The 21,932-nt window shown below is 55.6% G+C and overlaps 1 protein-coding gene across 2 annotated transcripts in view; it reads right to left on the bottom strand.

Annotated features, from left to right (window-relative positions):
- NOS1 (nitric oxide synthase 1) overlaps positions 1-21,932 on the bottom strand; it is a 76,062-nt gene that overhangs the window by 7,656 nt on the left and 46,474 nt on the right. Inside the window, exons 6-28 of one of the 2 annotated variants that reach the window (XM_041488672.1) lie at positions 21,285-21,447; positions 20,131-20,222; positions 19,549-19,690; positions 18,269-18,408; positions 17,693-17,867; positions 16,686-16,787; positions 15,833-16,027; positions 14,391-14,476; positions 11,681-11,825; positions 11,302-11,406; positions 10,881-10,939; positions 8,199-8,315; positions 7,469-7,643; positions 6,667-6,805; positions 5,923-6,001; positions 5,209-5,402; positions 4,127-4,296; positions 3,701-3,911; positions 2,756-2,843; positions 2,364-2,485; positions 1,785-1,933; positions 1,082-1,276; positions 226-344 (exon numbers count right to left, since the gene is read on the bottom strand). In XM_041488672.1, the coding sequence (XP_041344606.1) occupies positions 226-344; positions 1,082-1,276; positions 1,785-1,933; positions 2,364-2,485; positions 2,756-2,843; positions 3,701-3,911; positions 4,127-4,296; positions 5,209-5,402; positions 5,923-6,001; positions 6,667-6,805; positions 7,469-7,643; positions 8,199-8,315; positions 10,881-10,939; positions 11,302-11,406; positions 11,681-11,825; positions 14,391-14,476; positions 15,833-16,027; positions 16,686-16,787; positions 17,693-17,867; positions 18,269-18,408; positions 19,549-19,690; positions 20,131-20,222; positions 21,285-21,447 (3,162 nt within the window). Of the gene's footprint in view, positions 1-221; positions 345-1,081; positions 1,277-1,784; positions 1,934-2,363; positions 2,486-2,755; positions 2,844-3,700; positions 3,912-4,126; positions 4,297-5,208; positions 5,403-5,922; positions 6,002-6,666; positions 6,806-7,468; positions 7,644-8,198; positions 8,316-10,880; positions 10,940-11,301; positions 11,407-11,680; positions 11,826-14,390; positions 14,477-15,832; positions 16,028-16,685; positions 16,788-17,692; positions 17,868-18,268; positions 18,409-19,548; positions 19,691-20,130; positions 20,223-21,284; positions 21,448-21,932 lie in introns of those variants that run through there. The other variant, XM_041488673.1, reaches the window with a different exon arrangement.

The following is a 21,932-nucleotide window of genomic DNA, read 5'->3' as shown; positions in this document are numbered from 1 at the left end:
GCAATAAATTGGGAAGCTGGGGGGATTTATCCTAGAGAGGTGACAGCTATTCCAGAGGCACTGCCAGGCTTCCAGAGCTAAAATCAGTGCTTTCCTCAGCCTCTGCTTCAAGGTGTGCACAAAAGCCAGGGCTTCCTTTCCCATCCTTTCCCATCCTTTCCCACCCTTCCCCATCCCCCAGCCCACGAGGTGGCTGCAGGGGTTAAAACAAACGTGTTGACTCACTCATCCGTGTCTTTTTTGCTCTCCTCGATGAACGCGATGGACTCGGATCTAAGGCGGTTTGTCACCTCGTACGTGCGCAGGGTGACTCCAAAAATATCCTCGTGGTACCGGCTGTCATCCTGGGAGGGAGGGTGGCAGAGGGAAAAATGGGATTTGTGAATGCTTGGGGTCGGCCCCAGCAAAATCCTGCGTGGTGGGGAGGCAGCAAAAGCACGGGAAAGGGTTTGGGGTCTGTCACGAGAGGACAGAGGGTGGAGTGACCTTCCCAAGGTCACACCCTGGGCACAGTGGGGCTCTTCTGGGCATCAGACCCCTTCAGCTGCTGGAAATTCCTGGCTGGCAGGGGCACAGCAGCCCAAGGGCAGTCTGTGGACAGCCAGAGGCTCTAGGCTCCCTTGGATGGGGCCTGGATGGAGGTGGGGACATGCTTCAGGAGGGGAAATCCCATGGGAATCATGCTGAGTTATCCTCATGGGGAGAAGCAGAACTGTTCCAGCATCCATCCATGGGTCTGTGTCCCAAACTGAGCTCATTTAGGCTTCAGCTTCACCATCTGTATCTGGCACGGGGCACACAGACAGAGAGATTTGCAGTGGGGACCCACAAAATGCCCTGATAAATCAATTTTTTGATGGATGGTGAACAAGCCCTGCCAGGGGTGCCCAAAAGCGCTGGCACCGGCGCTCAGCCCGCTCCCCCGAGGAGCCAGGTGACCTCCCTGCACACAGAAACCTTTGGAATGTCCCCTCCCGACCCTCCCTGGGCACAGGGGGCAGGCAGCAGGTGCAGTGCCCGTGGCAGGAGTGGTGGCGGTGGCACGCGCGGGTGGCGGTGGCACGCTGCAGACACGGCTCACCCGCAGCTTGCTGAGGAAGGCTCCTGCCTCCTCTGCTGACAGCTGGCCCTGCTGCCTCACGATGAGCTGCACGGCCTTGAGGACGTCCCCGGCCATGGTGACATCCCCGCAGACGTAGATGTGGCCTCCCTGCTCCTTCAGTGCTTTGAACACGGTCTGGGCCAGCTGCTCCTGTAACACGTCCTGCACGTATTTCTGAGGGATGAGAAGGAGGGAGCTGGGATTAACTCGGGTTTGTCCTGCCCTGCGGGCAGCACTGAGGAGTGACCCCTCTTTGGGGGACACAGCTGTGCCTTGCAGCACCCACAGTGACAAAAAAGAGATGGGGACAGCAGCAAAGCATCCGTCTGCTCTTGTGTGGGCACACCTGCACCATCTCTTCCATTGCCAGGCCCGTCCAGTCCCAGTGGGAATTTGAAGCAGGTATTTGCACTGGCTCTGGGCCACCCCACTGGGTGACATCTTTTTTCCTTTCCTTTCCCATTCTCCTTTCCCCTCCTCCTCTCTCACCTGGATGGCTGCATGACCAGTCTGGGCACACATTCTGGCTGGCACTGGCATGGGGACACACCCTGGGAATGGTGCCCACGGGGAAGGGACAATCCTGCACATTTCTGTGCCCCAGGGGTGAGCCACCACTGGCCAGGGAACCAGCCCTGCTGGCTCGCCGTGGGCACGGGGAGCATTCCCGGGCCGTGCCCACCTTTGGTTTGTCGGGTTCCCGGGAATAGGCCGTGTACAGCTCTCTGAAGACACCCTGGCTTTTGGCAAAGAGCGTCTCCTCCTTGTAGATGTGGTCAATCCTGGACTGCCGGCAGCCAAACACCAGCACCATGGGACACGGCTTCAGCCCTGGGGACAGCGTGGGGACAGCACTCAGCCTGAGGACACCAGTTCCCACGAACCACCTCTCATTCCCACGAGCCACCTCCCATTCCCACGAGCCACCTCCCTCCAGACTGCCAGCAGATCTGCTGGGAAACCCCTGGCAGGGTGAGACCCACACCCTGACACCCTGACCCAGGGTTCCCAAAATCTGTGTGAGATGAGGAAGGACAGCCCCACCCAACATCTGTGTGAGGTGAGGAAGGAGACAGCCCTACCCAATATCTGTGAGGTGAGGAAGAGGATGGCCTCACCTAAAATCTGTGTGTGGTGAGGAAGGACAGCCCCACCCAAAATCTGGACCAGGTGAGGAAGGATGCTCCACCCAAATTCTGTTTGAAGTGAAAGGATGGCCCCACCCAAAATCTGTGTGAGGTGAGGAAGAGGATGGTCCCACCTTTGTGCTGGATGTCGAAGAGCCGCTGCTGCCAGAAGCTGCGGAAAGGGGCGATGCCGGTGCCGGGGCCGATGAGGATGCAGGGCACCTGGGGGTCCTGGGGCAGGTGGAACCCGGGGGCACTGCACACATCAAAGCTCTAGTTAAACACCAGCAGGGTGTTCCCTCTGCCCACAGCCAGCTGAGACAGCTCCCAGAGAATGAGGGGCAGAAAATGAGGTGAAATCCCAGGATGTGACATTTTGGTGCAGAATTTCTCTCAAAAGGGAACCATTTTCTCACAAACCCAGCCCTGTTTTCTCCCACTGTGACAACAGTCGAGGGCAGAGAGCTCATCCTGTGCGAGGTCTCACCCAGTCTTCTTCACACCTGATCTTGTGTGGGTTACTCACCCTCGTACAAAGCAGGGCACCACTTCATCTGTCTGGATCCGACTGAGCCACGAGGAGCACACTCCGTGGTGGATTGGTCCCTCTCCATCTGGGAAGGGAGGGAGGGAGGGAGGGAGAGAGAGAGGGAAGGAGGTCTGTACATGGCACATCACCCAACAATTCTGTTTTCTTTCCTAAAACCCTCCCTGCTACATCCTGCATGAACACCTCCCTGAAACATTTCATATCTCAGCATCCATTCTCCACGAACTTGGCAGAGTTTGGCACTTGGATCCCTCTGTGGAGCTACCGAGGACTTAGACCTGGCATAGCTGGACCTTCACACTCCTTAGGGAGCACCTGGCTCTCCTCTGGACCTTTTCGGCGGGGGCAGCATCAGGATGCTCTCAAACACAAACGCTCCATGGCAGCTCCACTGTCCTCCCTGTGTCCTGCAGAGCGCCAGGGCTATGTCCACCCACACCATGACCATGCTTGGACACATCAGTGTCACTGCTACACAAGTCAGGCTACTGGGAATGTGGATTTTGGGGTGGGCAAACAGAATCCTACATGGAGCTTGGGTTATGGACCTGCCTGTCTCAGGCTGAAAGGTGTAATTCATTTTTTTCCCTAATAAAGAACTGTTATTTCTATTCACATTTCTTTGCCTGAGAGCCCCTCAAATTCAAAATTAAAATAATTCAGAGGGAGGGAGTTTGCATTTTCCATTTCAAGGGCAGCTCCTGCTTTCCTTAGCAGACACCCGTCTTTTAAACCAAGACACCACCCCAGAAGGGTCACCTCTGTGTTACTGCCACTCTCCATGACATGGGACAGCAGTGCTGTGGTCTGGGGGAATCTGCAGCACGCAGAAAGGCTTTAAAGGAACATCTCCCTGCCAGAGCTGTGGTATGGTTGCCCCTGTGGTGCTGCTTCCCCCAGAGCCCAGCCCTGCGGCGGTACCTCGGGTGCGGTAGGACACCACAGCCACGGTGAGGTGCACCTCTCCTGGGTACATCTCTGGGGACGAGCTGATGGAGTAGTAGCGAGGCTGCAGGAGGGGCAGCTGGGTGAGCAGCAGTGTGGAGGGCATCTGCACCGAGGGGAACTCCTCCAGCACCTCCACGATCGTGGGGTTCTTGGACCACTTCCACTCCTCGTACTCCTGCAAGCCCTGGGAAAGAGGGAGGGAGGAGAGAGCTGCAGGATCCACCTTTTCCAGGTGATATCCCAGCTTTTGCATGGCAAAGCTGGAGTGGCTGGCAGCGAAGGCCCCCTGAGCCCTGCTCAGGGGTGGAGACAGCCTAAGCACAGTGTGGGATGGAAGTGCCTTGTCTGGGCTGTGATTGCCCCCAGGCCCTTGCAGAACCTGGGGCTTGGGCTCTTTACCTTGCTGAGGACCTGCAGACGTTTCTTCTCCTTGTCATTGGTGGCCAGCAGAGCAAACTGCTGCAGCAGCAGCGGGGTGGGAGGAGTGGTGATGTCCAGGTAGTACTTGAAGGCCTGGAAGATGGTGCAGGGTGGGACACGGTTCTCGTCTGTCCAGTTACTGATGACACCTGCCAGGAGGGAATCCAGCACAAGCCTGGGATCAGCTGAGCAGCAGGGCCAAGGTGTTTTATGTGCTTTTTCGAGCTAGGTCTTCTCATAAGCTTTTGGAGGTCTATAACACACTTAAGATAGTTCAGCTACTTTTGGAGGCACAAAATTAGCAGGATGGCTTCTGTTGCACTGTTGGAAACAAAAAGGTTTAATAAAAGGGAAAACAACAAACAGAAAAAACGGATGTAGTTGCACGAGGTTCTTGCTCTTGGTAAAACACCTCATAAAAGCCATTAGTTTCTTTGTTCACTTCTTTTTCTAGTAAATTGTTTAGGTGGGACTTTTTGGCTTCTGTCCAATTGGCTACCCTTAAGTTTGAGGTGAAGTCTCTTTGGCCTATGAGATGCCTTTTTATCTGATACAGGACAGAAACTTCTGAGCTTTTTTCCTTTTTGGGGGGATAGTTTTGCCACTCCATCAAGAGGAGGCACATTCCTACACCAAGGTGGGCAAATCCTGGTTTTCATCCCACTCTGAGACAGTGGATTAAGGTTTTCCATCTCCAGTTACACCATGCACGGCAGTAGGGAATCAGGAAATCCCTGAAATCCGGTGTTGGGATGGCCCCTCCACATCCCTTACTTCTTCTTCCCAGTCCTAGACATTGCCCTTTCTAAGGGAAAATAAACACCTTTAGTTTTATCATGGAAAATCTCCCCCAGGGCCCTGCCCACCCTTCAAACCTTGCCCTACACCCCAAGTGCAGACAAGCAATGGCTCTGGGCAGAGCAGGGATGAAGGAGGCACTCCCAATCCAGACAGACACAGCAAGGAGATGAAAATAATTTTCCTGGGGCCACCCACCTCCCTGAGGAACTACAAGAACTTCAGGGAAAGGAGGAAAGAGGCCACCTGTGCTCCCTGATTACCTAGAGCCGTGCTCCTCTCCTCCAGCAGCTCCACCTTCACCAGCTGGTTGGTCGGAGGGGCATCCTCCAGCCTGTCGATGAGGGCATTGACCAAGTCCTCGTGGTTGCCCGGGAAGACGCCCAGGTGGTCCCCGGGCTGGTACTGCAGCTCCTGGTGCCCATTGGTGTGCAGGCGCAGGAAAATCGTCAGGCGGCTGCAGGGGAAGGAGGAGAGCAGGAAAAAGTGGTTTGGGGGATCCTTCCCCAAAATTGCCGACTTTGGGATGATCTTTGGGAAAGCCCCCAAAGAGCCTTCAGGGAGTGGCTGAGCCCTGGTCTCAGGAGCTGCTGGTGAGCTGGGCAGGGGTGGTGGCACGTCCAGGCTGTGGTGGCCGTGTCACCAAGGTCACAGCAGGGAGAAGGGACACGGCAGCACGTCCTGACTCACCCTCAGGGACTTTTTTAAAGGGAAAAAGCAATTGAACCTCTTGCTCAGCAATTTTATCCTTTCTTTGCTGCCCCTCCAGCCAGCTCCCCATGCCGTGGGCTGAGGGAGGGACCTGCAGGAATTCCACCGTGCTTGGAGGCCAGGAACACCCTCCACTGCCTTCCAGGCTGACTCATGGCCTGCACAAAGGTGGATTCCATGGACATCCAGGGCTCAAGAGCTGTTTGTAGCACTGTTCTGGGTACCCCAGGTGTGTGTTCAGCTACTGGGACAGCAGCATCTCCTACCTGGACTTGGGGCTCTGCAGGTTCTGGCGTGTGAGGAGCCGGGCTGCATAGACACGTTTTTTGTGGATGCTGTACAGTCCTGAGGAGGAAAAGAGTCAGGGAAAGGATTTAGCAGAGCATGGCCAAGGCTTCTGTAGGATCATTGTGGGTTCAGCCCCTCAGACCAGAGCTGACCACAGGGGTTTGACCTCCCTCCTGTGAGCCCAAGGGACCAGAAACCCCAGGGGTGACCCACATTTGTTAGTGACAGCCCTTTTTGTTAGTGACAGCGGAGGACTCCAAAACCACCCAGGGCAGTTCCCTCACACTCGCACAGCTCCCGTCGCTGCCAGTGCCACCTGGCTGGCAGGAGAGCGCCTGGGTTTGGGCAGAGCTGCGGCGGTGCTGCAGGAGCTGCAGGAGCCCCGCTGAGGGGCCAGGTGTCCACGGGCCGGACCTGCCTTTGCTCCACAATGCTCCACGGAGCAGCATTGGACAAAATAAGGCTGGAAAGATCCCAATTTTCCAGCTCCTCTCTTCAAAAAACGGGGTCAGGAGGAGGGAGAGCAGATCATGTCCAAACATCTCTGTTACAGACACAGACAGGACCGGCCAGAGAGGCCTGGGCCTGTTCCTTGGGCATGGGATGAGGAAAGGCAGGGCTGAAACGCTGGGAATTTAACAGAGACAAAAAACCAGGGTCTGGCCCCTTCGCCCCTGTGCCTTGTCCGTGTGCCCCAGAGGCAGAGCCCTCCAGGCCTGTACCTTGTGTGAGCTCCGGGGCCTCAGCCACGTAGGTCAGGCGGAACTTGCTCCTCTTCCAGCTGCGGTCGTTGCTGATCAGGGAGTTGTTGGCCTTCTCGATGTTGACGTCGTCCCCCACGCAGAACACGTCACACGCTGCCTGCAGCACACACCAGGCCCTCAGGCACCTCCCGAGCCCAGCTGACCCCCTCAGCCCCACCCAAATAAATTAGCCTTCTAAGAACATGGAGTCAGATTCATTATTTTCCTCGCCTTCGTTGGGGGACCCCGAAAATACCACAAACCCATACGGAGAAGGACCCCAGCAGGGTGGGGCTGTACCAGTGGCCACAGGCATGGCTTGTGGGGCTCTCCTTCCCAGATATCTGGGATGATGCAGGAATTCAACATGTTGCTGACCTTTGGGTGCTCAGCACAAACCACAGCATCAGCTCCACCCTCTTTACTGTGGGCTGGAGCAGTGCTGGAGTGTCCCAGTTACACCATGCACGGCAGTAGGGAATCAGGAAATCCCTGAAATCCGGTGTTGGGATGGCCCCTCCACATCCCTTACTTCTTCTTCCCAGTCCTAGACATTGCCCTTTCTAAGGGAAAATAAACACCTTTAGTTTTATCATGGAAAATCTCCCCCAGGGCCCTGCCCACCCTTCAAACCTTGCCCTACACCCCAAGTGCAGACAAGCAATGGCTCTGGGCAGAGCAGGGATGAAGGAGGCACTCCCAATCCAGACAGACACAGCAGGGAGATCCAGCTCCAACCTCTGTCCTTCTCCCCCTGCTCCTCCCTGCAGCCCCAGGTTACCTTGAAGACCTTCTTGGCCCAGGTCCTGAAGGATTCCTCCTGGCCACAGAGCTCATCCCCTTCTCCCATGCGGAGGATCCTCTCTCCCCCCAGCTCCTCCAGGAGCGTGTCCACGGCGCGGGCAAAGGCGCAGAAGTGGGGGTAAGCCCTGGAGCCCAGCCCAAACACGGAGAACCTGTGCAAAGATGGCTCAGCTGTGGCTGCTCAGCTGGGAGGGACCCTGAGTGGGAAGGTAACCCCACCAGAAGATACCAGAGTTTACTAATGTGGTCCCTAAATCGTAGGGCTCACAACTCTCTCACACACACAAGGTGATGAGCAGTTTTCAACCCCAGTGTGCAGTGGGGTGACTCACCACAATGCAGCTGTTATCACTTACTATATGAACAATTTATTCTTAGAATTCAGTTGATGCGTGGCTTTGGTGAAAATTTGCAGTTTGTGCTGCACTGGAGACTACATGTCTGGGTAGCAAGTCAGCTAATGATAGGTCAAGTTCAAAAGCTTCATCCAGATACAGCTATTAAGTTTTGAAAATCGCAGCTATTGATCTGAATTATTTCAGTTCAGAGCCAGGTCTCATAGAAACATTACAGGAACAAGAAGCTCTTAAGTTTGCCAGAGCACAGCTGGCCCCTCCTGTCCCAGCAACAGCCACAGCAGCCAGGAGGGGTCTGCACATCACCAAAACCCCTCAGGGTCAGGTGGGGTCTGTGCCCTGTCCCTTTACCTGACGTTTGCCAGGGGCCCTGTGCTCTCGAAGTTGTCCCTGGAGTCAGGGCCATCGCTGGAGGATTTCCGTGCGTCCGAGTAGGAGGAGACGCTGTTGAAGCGCACCTTGTAGCTCCTGTGAACAGCGACAGCACCCAGGGTCACACTGGGGACACCTGTGTGCCTCTCACCTGGCTTTGGGCTCACAGCGGGGCACCAAAGCAGAGCTCAGGGCTCACAATTCCACGAGCAGGCAGCGTGGGAAGAGCAGAGGAATGTGCTGCCTCCGTGGGTAAAGCCATAGCAACCCCTCTGCAGCCCCCAGCTGGAGCAGGAATGCTGACCCTGAACCCAGGTCCTTGTCACTCCCACTGTGCTGGCCACCACATTGACGCAGAGCTGCCAGGACCTTTGGCTTTCCCTGCCCTTCCCTGGCAGCACACAAGGTCGGGTGTGTGTCTGAAGAGATATTCTGAGGTTGTTTCATTCATAGGAAGTGGGAAATTTAAAAAAAAAACACGGAGTGAGAGAAGAAGGGGTGAGGAGGGGGAAGGGGAGCAGAGAGAAAAAAATAAAATCTGACAACAGCAGAAGTATTTCTGAATTGAGCCATCTCCCAAAATTGCTCCTCACAAGAGTTTCTAAATTTACAGGCAGAGCAGTGAGCAGTGCTGCGTGCATGAGTCACGGCACAGCTCCTGCAGCCGGCACGGCACGGCACGGCACGGCACGGCACGGCACGGCACGGCACGGCACGGCACGGGAGAGCACAGCCCCGAGCCAGTGACAGCCGGGTCACGGGGCCCCAGTGCCACCTCTGCCCCTCAGCCCCCTCCCTCTCCCCAGCCTCCATGCTTTTCTGCTCCTGCACTGTGCTGGCCCTGGCCACGGCCTCTCTGGGTTATCCCGGCTTAGGTGGCCTCCCTCCCCGGCCTCCGAGATGCCCCAAGCTCATCCTGCAGTGTGAGGGATTTTCTGCAATCCAGGCGCTGTTCAGGGCAGCAGAACCCTCTGGATTAGATGGACACAAAGCCCAAATTGCCCAGGTGGGTTCTGGGCCCAAGGTTGGGACAGCAGCTGGAATGAGAAGTGTGGGATGGATGGGCTGCACTTCAACAGCAGGCTTGGAAGAGGAATGGCTGAGGAATGCTTTGGGAAACCCTTGGGAAACCCTTGCTGAGGAGCCAAATACCAAGCTCAGCACAGCCTCAGGGTTGTGGGCAGAGAGCCCTGACAGGCTCCCGTGACACTGTCACACTGAGAGGCCACCCTGCCCTGAGGGGTCTCAGCATTCCCTGGGGGAGCTGGGGCTCCATGGGCTGCATGGACAGGAGCTGCTCTCTCCAGGTGTCTTTAACCAGGCTGACACTGGCCCTCTCCCCCAACAGCCTCCTCCAGGTCTCCTTTTCTCATTGCAAAAGGTTTTTTGCGTGCTTGATGTTAGCAAGTCCTGGATATTGTTTGGGGTAATCCCAAAAAGAGAAGCTGTGGATCCCTGGAAGCGTCCAAGGCCAGGCTGGAGGGGGCTTGGAGCAGCCTGGGGCAGTGCAGGGTGTCCCTGCCTGGCTCTTAGAAACTCCTACCAGCCCTTAAATCACACTTGGAGGTGTCTGGGACAGCAAGCACCAAGCTCAGGGGCTTTTAACCTCCTGAGATCTGCCTGACCAGCCATGGGCAGCACGTCTGCAGCCAAGGAGAAGATCCTCAGGGTGAGAATTACGTGTGGAATGCCCCTTCTCCATGCCCACCCCTCCAGGGCAGTTCTGTCACTGTCCCCACTGGGGCACGAGGCCATGAGGAGCCTGGTGGGTTTTCATCTGGGCAGCCCTGCAGGGATCCCTCAGCTGCCCTGGCTGCTCTGGAGAGCCACAGACTGCTCCCTGTGTGTTTGTCACCATCCCGGTGACACTGCCCTGAGTCAGGGCGCTGGAACTGCCCTGGATCCCTCCTGAATTAAGGAGCAGCCCTGTGCCAGTTGTCAGCTCAGGAGACAATCCAGGGCACAGCAGTGACCCAGTTCAGGGAAATATTTTATTCTTCACAGCTAAAATAAGAGGAGACCCCAAATGATCATTGTCACTGCCCTCCCTTCCTTCCCCCCCTGGGTTCTGCACAAAGCTCATCCTCCCCTGAAGGGGGATTTTCTACAATCCCAGATTCTGTCTCCAAGGTAATGGTTACAAACATCACAGGATTATCACAGCTCTAATTTTCCCTAGAAATCTTTTCACACCATGCATGGAGCTAAATCTGGTTCTCCAGCCCTCCCCCACCTACATCTGCAAGGCTGGGAACTCCCTCCTACCTCCAACTCTTACTATTTTGGTGCCTCCTGGACAGGCCCTGACGCTCAGAATCTATGATTTTGGGGAAATTCCTATTTTAATTTGTTTTTTTCACAGATTCCTGCCTCTTCAAGATGAAGAGAGAAGCTTTAAAGTGTCACCCCAGGGAATTACAAGCTGGGATCCACAGGCACCCCTGAATCTGTGCTTTTGTCCTCACTGGGAGCTCCAGTCTCTCCATTCCCTGGGTCTCCAGGCAGGTCCCATTCCTGGATATTTGCAAATGTGAGACCTGCCCGAGGATTTCACACTCCCCTGTGAGAGGAGGGAGGCAGGGAACCTGTCCTGCATGCTGGGGTTTGGACTGGGAGGGGAAAGGGTTGGAGTGGGAGGGGAAGGGGTTGGAGTGCTCTTACTTCCTCTCCTCCAGGTTGGAGTTGGGATTCTTCATCTCCATTAATGCACAGCCAAATTTCTACAGAGAAAGAACAAAAAAGGCCATCAGTTTTGCCAGGTTTTGCAGGAAACCAAGCCCTGAGCACAGCCTGGGCCGTGGCTCTGCTCCCTGCTCGCTGTTCCCAGCTGTCCGGGTCACAGCCCCCCAGCCAGGGGACTGTCACCTTTTGTGTGACACTGCTGGTGGTCACACAGGACAAACTGAACCACGGATTAGTGGCTGTGTCATGGCAGGGAACCAGGAGATGTCCCTGCTCAGAGCAGGCTGCAGGCAGCTATAGCACCTGGACCTGTTTTGGGTCCTTCCAGCTCAGTCTGAGCCAAACAAGGACGTTCCTGGCCCTGTGCCCTGCTGTCCCCTGCTGTCCCCTGCTGTCCTACCTCTCCGTTCTCAGGGGGGTCCCCGTTGCCGAAGGTGCTGGTGACCACCAGGACCATGGTCTCGTGCTCCAGGTGCACCACGTCGTACTCGTCCATGGACATCACCTGGGGGCACAGAGGGGTCACAGAGAGCTGGGAGCCTCCTGGGCTGGCTGGGGCTGGGGACAGCACATCCCTCTGACACCTCTGCACGGGGAGGGTGGGAACAGGAGCCTGGAGGGACAGGGGCAGCCACCCCAGGGGCCACAGCTGCAATCACTGCAGGAAATCAGGGATTTTTCTCCACCCCAGACCCACAGGGGCACACTCTGAAGGCCCTTGGCAGCTGTTTTCACACCATGGTTTCACACCCAACGTGTGTCAGGAGCTGGTGCAATACCTTGGCATCAAAGGCGTGTTTGAAGATCTCACAGAGGGTTTTTGCATAGACCTGGGACTTCCCTGTTTCCGTGGCATACAGGATGGTGGCCTTGACCCTCTTGGCCATGGCTTGGCCCATCAGCTTGGCTGAGAACTTCACAGCCCTGGGAAGCAGGAATAAATCCCAGTCAGAGCTTGGTCCTGACCCGTGCCTCTAGACCTTTTTATTTCTTATTAAATGAACAGCCTTACAAAGCTGTAGCATCAATTTTTGGTTGTCACATGGCAAATAGGGAAGCCTTGGAAGAGCTCAACTTGTCAAAGAGGAAGAGGAGATGGGGGAGCTTGAACAGAGCTCAAATACCTGGATGGGGTGAAGGAGGAAGATGATAAACCAGGATGGGGGTGGTATTTCTGCAAGGGCACAGAAGCAGGAGAATAATCAGGGGCAGAAAAAATAAAAAAGGGAAGGGAAGGGAAGGGAAGGGAAGGGAAGGGAAGGGAAGGCTGGAACCAACCATAGCTGCAGCTACAGGAGGAACAGCGGCTCCTCCATCCCTTGAATCCAACCCAGCCCTGCTCCACACAGAGCCTGGGGACACCGAGGTCACACCCAGCTGTCCCAGTGCCTTGGTTTGCACTCTGGTGACACCCAGACCTCCCCTGGGAGGAGCAGGCTGGGGGGTGGTACATTTATCCCAGCCCTGTGCCCAGCTGGCTCTTTCCCGTGCCTCAGCCGTGCCTGGGGGCTTTTCCTCCAGGTTTCCCCACTGGCTCAGGACACACAGAGGGGCCCTGGGGGTCCCCAGCCTCTCTCCAATCCTGGCCCAGGTGATGCAGCACCAGGAATGCTGATTCCTTGTCTGTGGCATCACTGGGGGCAAGGGTTGTGGATTTGTCATTTTAGGGACATTCATAATCACATCAACACTGTTCTTCCTACATACCGAACATTTTTTTCTAAATGGACCACTAAGCCTTTAAATGGGGCCACCAGAAGGGTAGAAATCCATCAGGTCTGGATCTAGGATGCTGTTGCAACAGAGAAAGGTGATTTTTTGGGAGGTTGAGGGAGCCCAAAGCATCTCTGTGGCCTCTGCAGGAGGAAGGGCTGCCTGATTCTCTTTGACAGCCCTTGCCCCAGGTTTTCGAGTTCAGCAGGGCTCCTGCACCCCCTTCAGAGGAGCTGTGGGGAACAGAGGCTGCAGCTGGAGTGGTCACACTGGGCAGGGGGAGTCCAGCTTCCCCCTGCCCCTCCTGCCCAGAAATACTCTGGTTTTGGGGAATCATTTAGGGAGGACAAAAAGAGGAAAGAAGAGGTAGAAACTCCTCCAGGCTGGTTTATCCTGCCTGCCCCTGGCAGCTCCTTTCCACGGCAAGGTCAGCCTCAGGAACATTTCTGTTTGCTGCTGCATCACCACCCTCAGGGAAGTTCTGCCCCTTTGTCATCCCGTGGTGGCAGTGTCCCCTGTCCCCAGGGCAGGGAAGGGGCAGGGACTGCAGGTCTGAAGGCTCAGATTTGGCCAGATTTTTGAATTTGAGCAGGCACCAAATCATGCTCAAGGCTCTGGGCTCAGGCTGCCTCTTCTACAGCTGATAAGCTCAGATCCAGACAGGATTAATGGTGAATTACAAAAACAATTCCTTTCCCTACACCAGAAACAATGGAGATTTTGTTTTAAATGACCTGCCACGCTCACATTTTTATAAAACCATCCCTCAGTGGGGAAGAGGGGAGCAATAAAGGCATTTTTTCTCCAAACTCCATGAATCCTCCTGCTCTTCCCCCGGCCCCAGTGTCAGCTGCAGGAGCACATTCCTCAGCTGCTGCTCCTGTTTATGGATGCACCACGGAGAGCAGCTTGCAGGAGGTGACAGCTGAAGAGTGGGAACAAATTGATAGCAGGGATTTGGGGAAAGTGAAGCGTGGGGAGATGCAGCGAGGAGCCAGGGCCACCTGGCAGCCTGGCCACCGTCACCAGGGCACACCCAGCCTGCTCCTGCTGCCACAGAACCAGCAGCTCCTCTCTGCCAATGGCCCCCAGGGGAGGAATTTGGGCCAGAATCAGCCAAAGGGTCCAAACTGAGCTTCATTCCTGCATTCTGCTGCTGAGGAGCCTTGGCAGGGAAGAGGGACTGGGGTGGCCCCTTGCCAGGGGTCAACTGACCATGAAGTGCAAATCTCAGCCCAGCCCTGATCCATCTGCTGCCTGCAGGGAGATCCCTCCTTCCCATCTCCCCCCTTCCTTCCAAAGCAGGTGTTTGGAGGCTGGGCACACACTGGGGGCAGGTTCTCCTCACGTAGGGAAAATTCAATGGGAAAAGGAGGAATATGGACAGGAGTTTGATCTTGTTAGTGCCAGCACAGCCCTGAGTGGGGAGGGGGGATCTTCCTGCCCCAAGGAAAGGAAAAATGGTCAAAACACCCTCAAAAAGTGGGAAAGCCATCCCTGAGCATCAAAACCTCCTAACCAGAGAATGAACAGCTTGGGAGAACAAACAATACCCAAGATCTGGGGTTCACCTGGTCACACACATTTTGGTGGTCTGAGGGGGTGTTCAAAGGACTGCCCGTGTCCCCAAATGTCCCTCATGGCAGGTAAAGCCTTCAGTGACCCAAAGCCCAAGTGCAGAGCCCGTCTGTAGGGTGATGCACACACCCACAGGGTGCTTAAATCCAGGACCAGCCCCAAACATTCCAGGCCTTTCCAGAGCCTGCTGGTACTCACTTTGCCAGCTTCTTAAAGCCAATGGCCCTCTTCTTGGTGGGGGTCCCATTGACCCCTTTCCAGACGTGGGTGTTCCAGGGGTCCGGCTAGGAGAGGGAAAAGCAGAATCAGAGGGTGGGGAGTGCTCAGAGCTTGGAGAAGTGCAGCATCCACAGCACTGAGAGTTAAATTTTTCCCATCAGGAAGGGGAGGAATAGCTGCTAGTGCACAGCTCTCCCTCTCCTCTCTATGTCCCTGATTCTTGGAGCCTTGTGGGGTTTTTTTTGGGCAATGGAACATGCCCAGGAAAATTGCAATCTAATAAACCCTCCTGGCTTGTAGCAGCATCTGGCCAATTGCTCTGTCACCTCTCGAGAGGAGCGTTAATAGGCCACAGCCAAAAAGAAGACAACGCCAGAAGGGGAGAGGTGATGGAAACAGATCCTTTCCCCTGCTCTGGCCACAGGTTTTTTTCCCTAAGAGGCCCTTTGGGAAGGGGAGGCAGCTGAAGGCAGGAGCAAGCACACAGAAGCTCATTCCGTGCCCTTGCAGGCTGCAGTCAGAGCCAGGAAGCATCGGGGTGCCTGGTGGGCTGGTTACGGGAGTGAACAGACTGCTCCTGCTCCGGGATTATTCCTTAAGGGCTCTTGACTAAAGGTCACATTGTGTGGAAAGCACCGGAGCAGGAATGGCTGGATAACGAGGGAGTGTTTGCTCAGGGGCTTTTCCTCATGGTCTGGAGAGTCAAACACCCAGCAGCAGTGTCTGATCCCTGCTGGGCCTGCTGGGCTGGAGCCCTGTCCCACTGCTGGATCCCCTGGGTGCGGGAGCCATCCTCTCAGCCCTGCAGGCTGGGATGGGGTGTGGGGAATGGGATGTGGGATATGGGATAGGGGATAGGAGGTATGGGATATGGGATGTGGGATATGGGATATAGGATATGGGATATAGGATATGGGATATAGGATATGGGATATAGGATATGGGATATAGGATATGGGATATAGGATATGGGATATAGGATATGGGATATGGGATATGGGATATGGAAAATGGGATATGGATATGGGATATAGGATATGGGATATAGGATATGGGATATGGGATATGGGATATGGGATATGGGATGTGGGATATGGGATGTGGGATATGGGATACAGGATGTGGGATATGGGATGTGGGATACAGGAGCCATCCTCTCAAAGCTGCAGGCTGGGATGGGATACAGGAGCCTTCCAGGCCATTTCCTCACCCACCCCTTAGGCACTTCTAAAGTGTGATTGTAAACTGGGAGCTCAGATGTCCCATGGAGGGGCAAACCCCCATGATTACACTATGTTAGGGTGAAATATCCATTGTGAAGGAATTGGATGCTGTCCCTCTCCTTCCTGCACCTCCTGAGCTCCCACTCCCACCCGCCCTTGGCCACAGGCGCCGGTGGAGGGCAGAGGTGGGGACAGCACCTGGTACTCAAAGGAGGGCGTCAGGCGGTAGTTGAGCATCTCCTGGTGGAAGACGGGGGTGATGCTGCCCGACATGGGCGGCACGATCCAGACCCAGTCGGCGGGACAGCCCCCCCGGCACCGGTACTCGTTCTCCATGTGCTTGATGAAGGACTCGGTGGCCGAGTGGTGATCCACGATGGTCACCTTGTCACTCTGTCGGGGGACAAGAGAGCAGAGCCAGCAGCTGTCAACACATCCCAGAGGGAAAAAGCCAAAATTTTACATTTGGAGATGTTTGTCCCAAACATTCCTTACTCCCATGGTCTTTGGGGATGATCCAAGGTGGCTGCTGACCCTGGGCTTCCCAAGGGGGCTCTAAAGTGCTTTGAGAATTGATGTGCTGTGGGAGCCCCCTGTCCTGGCCAAGCGAAGATGGGATGGATGGGATGGAGCAGCCTCTGCTCAGAGCCTTGGGAAGCTCTTCCAGCGGGGCAGCTCTGACCCAGCTCTGGGAAGGACTCTCACCCCTTGAAGCTGGCTTGCCAAGGTCTGGTTTTGTTACTCAGCCTTTAGGTGCAGGCTGGGGGAGAGCCTGGGCCAGTTCCTGCCTCATGGAATGGTTGGATTTTCCCGCTGTTGGGATATTCCTCCTGGACCAGCAGGACTCTGGTGCTGGCAGTATTGTTTTACAACATCCAGAGTGTGGAGATTATTAAATCTCACTGCAGCAGCCCAAATTCAGGAGGCACAGCCCAAATTCAGGAGGCACAGCCCAGTTTCAGCTGTTGTCCTTGGGTGGATGTCTCCACACTTGTCCCACCCTGTCCCTGTGTCCCTCCAGCTGGCCCAGGCAAAGCAGGGTCTGAGGTACCTGGAAGCTGTAGAGCACAGCGATGTTGATCTCCACCAGGGCCTGGTCCTTCCACAGCGAGGACGTTTTCCTCATATCCAGGTTCATTTTCTTGGCCACTTGCTGTAACAACACATGGCAGGAGGGGAAGGATTTAATGGCCAAAAAACAAGGACTGGAGAGCTCTGCTTGGGGAGAAGAATGCAGAGGAGAGGCCCAGGCTGGCACAAGGCACCCACAGGGCAGGGAAGAGCTGATGTTGTGCCTTCCTCTGGGAAGAAATCCTGCCTTTTCCTATCCATGGCAGGAGCACAGCCTTTCCTCCTCCCTGAGCAGAGGCACGTGGCCAAATGCTGCTGAGGAGGCCACCAGAAGCAGCTGGACACCCACACTGCTCCCACCCTTCTGGTTTTCAGGAGACTGGGGAGGGACAGAGCCCCTCTAAATAACACAACCTTCCCTGGGAGGTTTTGATGGATCCAGACCCCCTGCATGGGCACCTTCCCATGGCTTGGCTTTGCCTCTCCCAGTGTGGGCATTCCCTGAGCCACAGGACCAGCTGGAGGGTCCCCAAGGGCACACACGTCCCTGAGGAGCCAGCAAGGGTCTCTGCACCCTTTCATGTTTCAGCACTTGGCCTCAATTGAGCACGAGGCCAGGTGCCTGCTGATCCCTAGGATTCTTTGGGAAGCCTGTGGGAAGCTCCACAGGGATCACACTGGCTGTGTCAGACACCTCCTGGCCCCACAGGACACAGAGATCTTGCCAACCTTGGCCATGTGGCTCCAGGACCCCTGAGTCTCCTTTTCTCCAGGCTGAGCACCCCCAGCTCCCTCAGTGGTTCCTCTCAGGGTTTGTGTTCCCAGCCCCTCTCCAGCCTCGTTGTCCCCTCTGGACGTGCTCGAGCGTCTCAACGTCCTTCCCAAACTGAGGGCCCAGAACTGGACCCAGAAGGGATATCCTGTGCTCTCCCAGTGTCCTGCCTGCTCCCCAGTAACCCCGGAGCCGCCAGCAGCAGCAGGAGGCACCTCCAGGATGTTGTAGCGGGAGTTGTCGCAGTAGTCGCGGACGCCGATCTCCGTGCCCATGTACCAGCCGCTGAAGGGGCAGGCAGAGAACTCCAAGCCCCCGATCTCCAGGAGCATGTTGGAAACGGCTGGCAGCCCATACCACTTTAGGCCCAGGTCCTTAAACCACTCAAACCTGCCGGGGAAAAGGTCAGGATTAGACAACCAGCCAGGAGCTCCCTTCCCAATGCAGGCAGGGGGATGGGGGAGGTCACTTTGCCACCAGGGTGAAGGACTTGAGCAGAACATTTCCATCAGTACCTCTCTTTGGGGTTGTTCGTGGGGACAGGGTGATTATGGAGGGGTGTAATCCCTGGGAGACTTCAAGGGAAAGGAAACTTTCCAAGAAAATCCATCTGGATATACAGGAAAGCCTTGAGACATGGACACAACTTCCCTGCCAGCTCTGCCAACTTCCCTGGAGGGAAGACCTGGGAGAAGGTCTTGGGTGAAGCCCCCAGGCCATGGCAATGGTGGAACCAGGGGAACTCAGTCCTGCTGATCCTCTGGTGCAGTTTTGGGCTGCCCCTGACTCACTTGGGGTGTCGGATGGGCACTTCCAGCACCAGCTCTGGCGGGATTTCAAAGAGCTCAGGGTCGTTGCCGTTGGCTTGGAGGAGCAGGGGCAGGATATCGAAGCGCCCGTACGGAGCCTTCCAGCCTTGCTGGATGCAGATCTGTGGGGAAAATAAAGGCAGGGTTGGTGTCCCAGCAGGTCACCTGCTCATCAGACACTGTGGGCAGGGAATTTCGTGGTGCTGGGCACAGCTCCTGGCAGGATTTCTGTCCTGATGGTTGAGCAAAGGGAGCTACAACAGGGAGTGGCCTGTCCCAGCCCACCCATGGCCAAGGCAAGGGAATTTGAGCTGCAAATGAGCCTGGAATTGATCCCCAGTAGGATCATGGCTTGTGCCTGTAGTGGTGAAGGAGAAAATGGGTGAGAAAAGCAGAAAAGTGACAAAACCCAGCCTTTACTTGTGGGAAAAAAAAAAACCTGAGGGTGACACAAACCCAACTCCCCAGGTGGGGAGCACTGGACAATCCCAACCTGCTTCACCCAGATCCTCCTCCCTCTGGGGGTGCCCAGAATTCTTGTGTGCCCCCAGCAGGCATGGGAAGAGCAGGTTTAATGTGGGAAATGGATCTGTAGAGAGTTTTCAGGGCCTGAGAGAAGGCCCACACAGTGTGCATCTGTATGCAAACCTTGAGATAAGAAATGCTTACTTGGAAATGCCATGGAATAGGACAGACATTGTTGGGAGAGAAATGGAGCTAGAAACAAGTTTTAAAGGATGGCCTTGCAAATAACACTGGATACTTTGGAGAAATAGAAATATGAAAGATGCATTGCAGTAGGAACCACGAGGGGTAGTTTTAGGTGATTGGCTTTAAGGCATCTACAGCATGGTGTGGCTAAAGCTGATAGGCCAAGAAATGCTTACAGTGTATTGTAATTAGAAAATAATTAGCTTCTGACTGGGATGACATGAATTATAACATCTGTATTGTCTCACCCTTCTCATGAGACTCAAAATGGAATAAAAGTTCTTCAAACACCTCTCAGCTGCCCCATCTCTCATGTATGGGGACAAGGTTATTATGGAGTGGTGTAAGCCTGGGAGGCTTCAAGGAAAAGAAAACTTTCCAAGGAAATCCATCTGGATACACAGGAAAGCCCCGAGACACGGACACAACCTCCCCGCCAGCTCTGCCAACTTCACTGGAGGGAAGACCTCGGAGAGGGTTTTGGGGGAAGCTCCCAGGTCGTGGCAAGGGTGGAAAAGGGTCAGGAAGGGCACTGTCCCACGGGCTGGCACCTCGGTGAGCTCCACGTTGGCGGGGTCCCCCAGCACGGAGCCGTCGGGCTGTTTGTAGCCGGCGTAGCGGATGAGCTGCGCGTTCCAGATGCGGAAGTCGTGCTTGCTGTCCGTGCGCTGCGGGAAGATGGTGATGGCAGACCTGGAGGAGAAAGGCAGCGCTGGTGAAGGCCACGAGCTGAGGGAGGGGTGAGATGCTGGAGAAAAAGTGCTGCCACCACCTCTGGGTGTGCCCCGTGCGAGTCCCTGAGAGCTGGTACGCTCGTGGCTCTGGAATTTGGAGTGTTCCCAGCTCCTGGCTGCTAGCAGGGGGTTTCACACAGATCTGGAGAGCAGTCTGAGCTCTGTGCTGGATGCAGAATATGGGAAAGGGGAAATAATGGGAAAATCTTCCCTCTGAGGTCCCACAGGCAACAAGAGAGAGATTTGGACCAGCAGGACTCCTCCACCCCAGGTCAGGTCCCTCTAACCCTTCCCAGGACTGCTGCAGTGCCAGACCCAACTCCAGCAGGGCCCAGAGCTGGGTCTCCACTCATCCAGAGGCCCTCAGATTCAAAGCCTGGTGACTCCCTGGTGGCTCACCTGAGGTTCCCCTTGTTGGTGGCATACTTGATGTGGTTGCAGATGTAATTGAACATCCCATGGGCCGTGGTGCAGTCCCGGGCATCGAACACCTGGAACAGGGAAGCAATTGTGGGGATGTTCCAGCTCCTAGGGCAGAGCCAGGCAGAGGAAACACAGCACGTGGAGAACTCCAGGCACCACTGTGGCTTCTCAGGGATCTAAAGCTCCGTAATTATGTGTTCCCTGCCTTTGGAACACGTGGATGTCTAATCCAGCTGCCCCTTTTACTTTGGAGAGGTGACTCATCTGCTGCTCAGGCAAAAACCTCCTCATTCCCGTGCTCCCAACCTGCTGCTGCTCCTGCCTCATCCCCCAACAATTACAGATTCTGCTCTGCTTCTCTTGTAGATCAGCACTCAAAGCCAGAGCAGGACAAGTGTCAGCCAGGGCTGAGGGACAGGGAATCACAGAATCATGGAATGGTTTGGGTTGGGACTTTTAAAAAGCATCTCATTCCACCCCCTGCCCATGGCAGGGACACCTTCCACTACCCCAGGGTGCTCCAAGCCCCATCCAGCCTGACCTTAGACATTTCCAGGGATCCAGGAGCATCCATGAAAGCATGGGGAAATCAGGAAGGGGGATCAACAGAAGTGGCTGTGCCCATTCCCTGTGTGAAGCAGCCACAGGATCTGCTCAGCAGCACTGGATTTGTTCCAGGACAGGACAGCTCTGTACCAAGGGATTCCCTAGGGATCACTGATTTTCAATCCTGTTCTGTGTGTTTCCCTTGCCAAAAGGGCACTGAGCCAAATCCTCCCCTGCTGGATCTCAGTACTGAGGACAAATGTGTCCTGCTGCCTCTCTCCAGGTGGAGCAACAGGTTTGGAAGCAGCAGGAAAGATGTTGGAGCAGGATCTGATATTGGAAAACATCCCCTGGAGCACCAGCTTCCATTTCAGACACAGCCACATCATCTCCCATCCCACAGACACTTTTCCAGCTCCTGCCAATATTCCAGCGCTGCTGAGGGGAGCTGTGTGTGCTGAACAGCTGCCCCTGGACTTGTGCTGTGCTTCCCAGGTGGTGGAGAGCAGGATTTGCCTCTCCAGAACTCCAGCACACCCTTTGGCAGGAACGTCCTGGGTGTTTCTGGTGGGATTGGTGCTCACCTGCAGCTTGGACCACTGGATCCTGCCCACGCAGCGCGCCGCGTTCCTCCAGGCGTGCTTGGCTCCGTAGATCAGCTCCGTGTCCCGCAGCTGGTAGGTGTCAGTGGCCTCAATCTCCTTGGTCACCTCCTCCAGCCTCTCCATGTGGGCCTTGGAGCCAGATCTGGGAAGGTTGGGAGCAGAGGAGGTGGAGGGTCAGGTGGAGGGCAGGGAATGCTGCTGCTCTCCACCTGGAATGCCTTGTTCCTACATAGCCACAGGGACTGTGGGGATGGCTATCCCAGATTTGGGATAGCAGGTGGGCAATGACCAGGGGGAGAGGGCAGTGGCTTGTGCAGAGACACAGCAAACACCAGGAATGAAACTCTACTCAAGAAGAAGCTGCTGAAGGAGCACCAGGGCCTCTCCCTGCTGTGACTTGCACGGGTGGGAGATCAGATCATGGAGTCATGGAATGGCCTGGGTTGCAAGGGACCTTAAAACTCATCCCATTCCACCTCCCTGCCACGGGCAGGGGCACCTTCCAGTAGCCCAGGCTGCTCCAAGCCCTGTCCAACCTGGCCTTGGGCACTGCCAGGGATCCAGGGACAGCCACAGCTGCTCTGGGCACCCTGTGCCAGGGCCTGCCCACCCTCCCAGGGAACAGTT

The sequence above is a fragment of the Pyrgilauda ruficollis genome, unplaced genomic scaffold, assembly GCF_017590135.1.
Source record: "Pyrgilauda ruficollis isolate IOZ18807 unplaced genomic scaffold, ASM1759013v1 scaffold9, whole genome shotgun sequence".
Classification (NCBI taxonomy): Eukaryota; Metazoa; Chordata; class Aves; order Passeriformes; family Passeridae; genus Pyrgilauda; species Pyrgilauda ruficollis.
The sequence above is the reverse complement of the archived record's forward strand: the minus strand, read 5'-3'. Positions and strand labels throughout refer to the sequence as shown.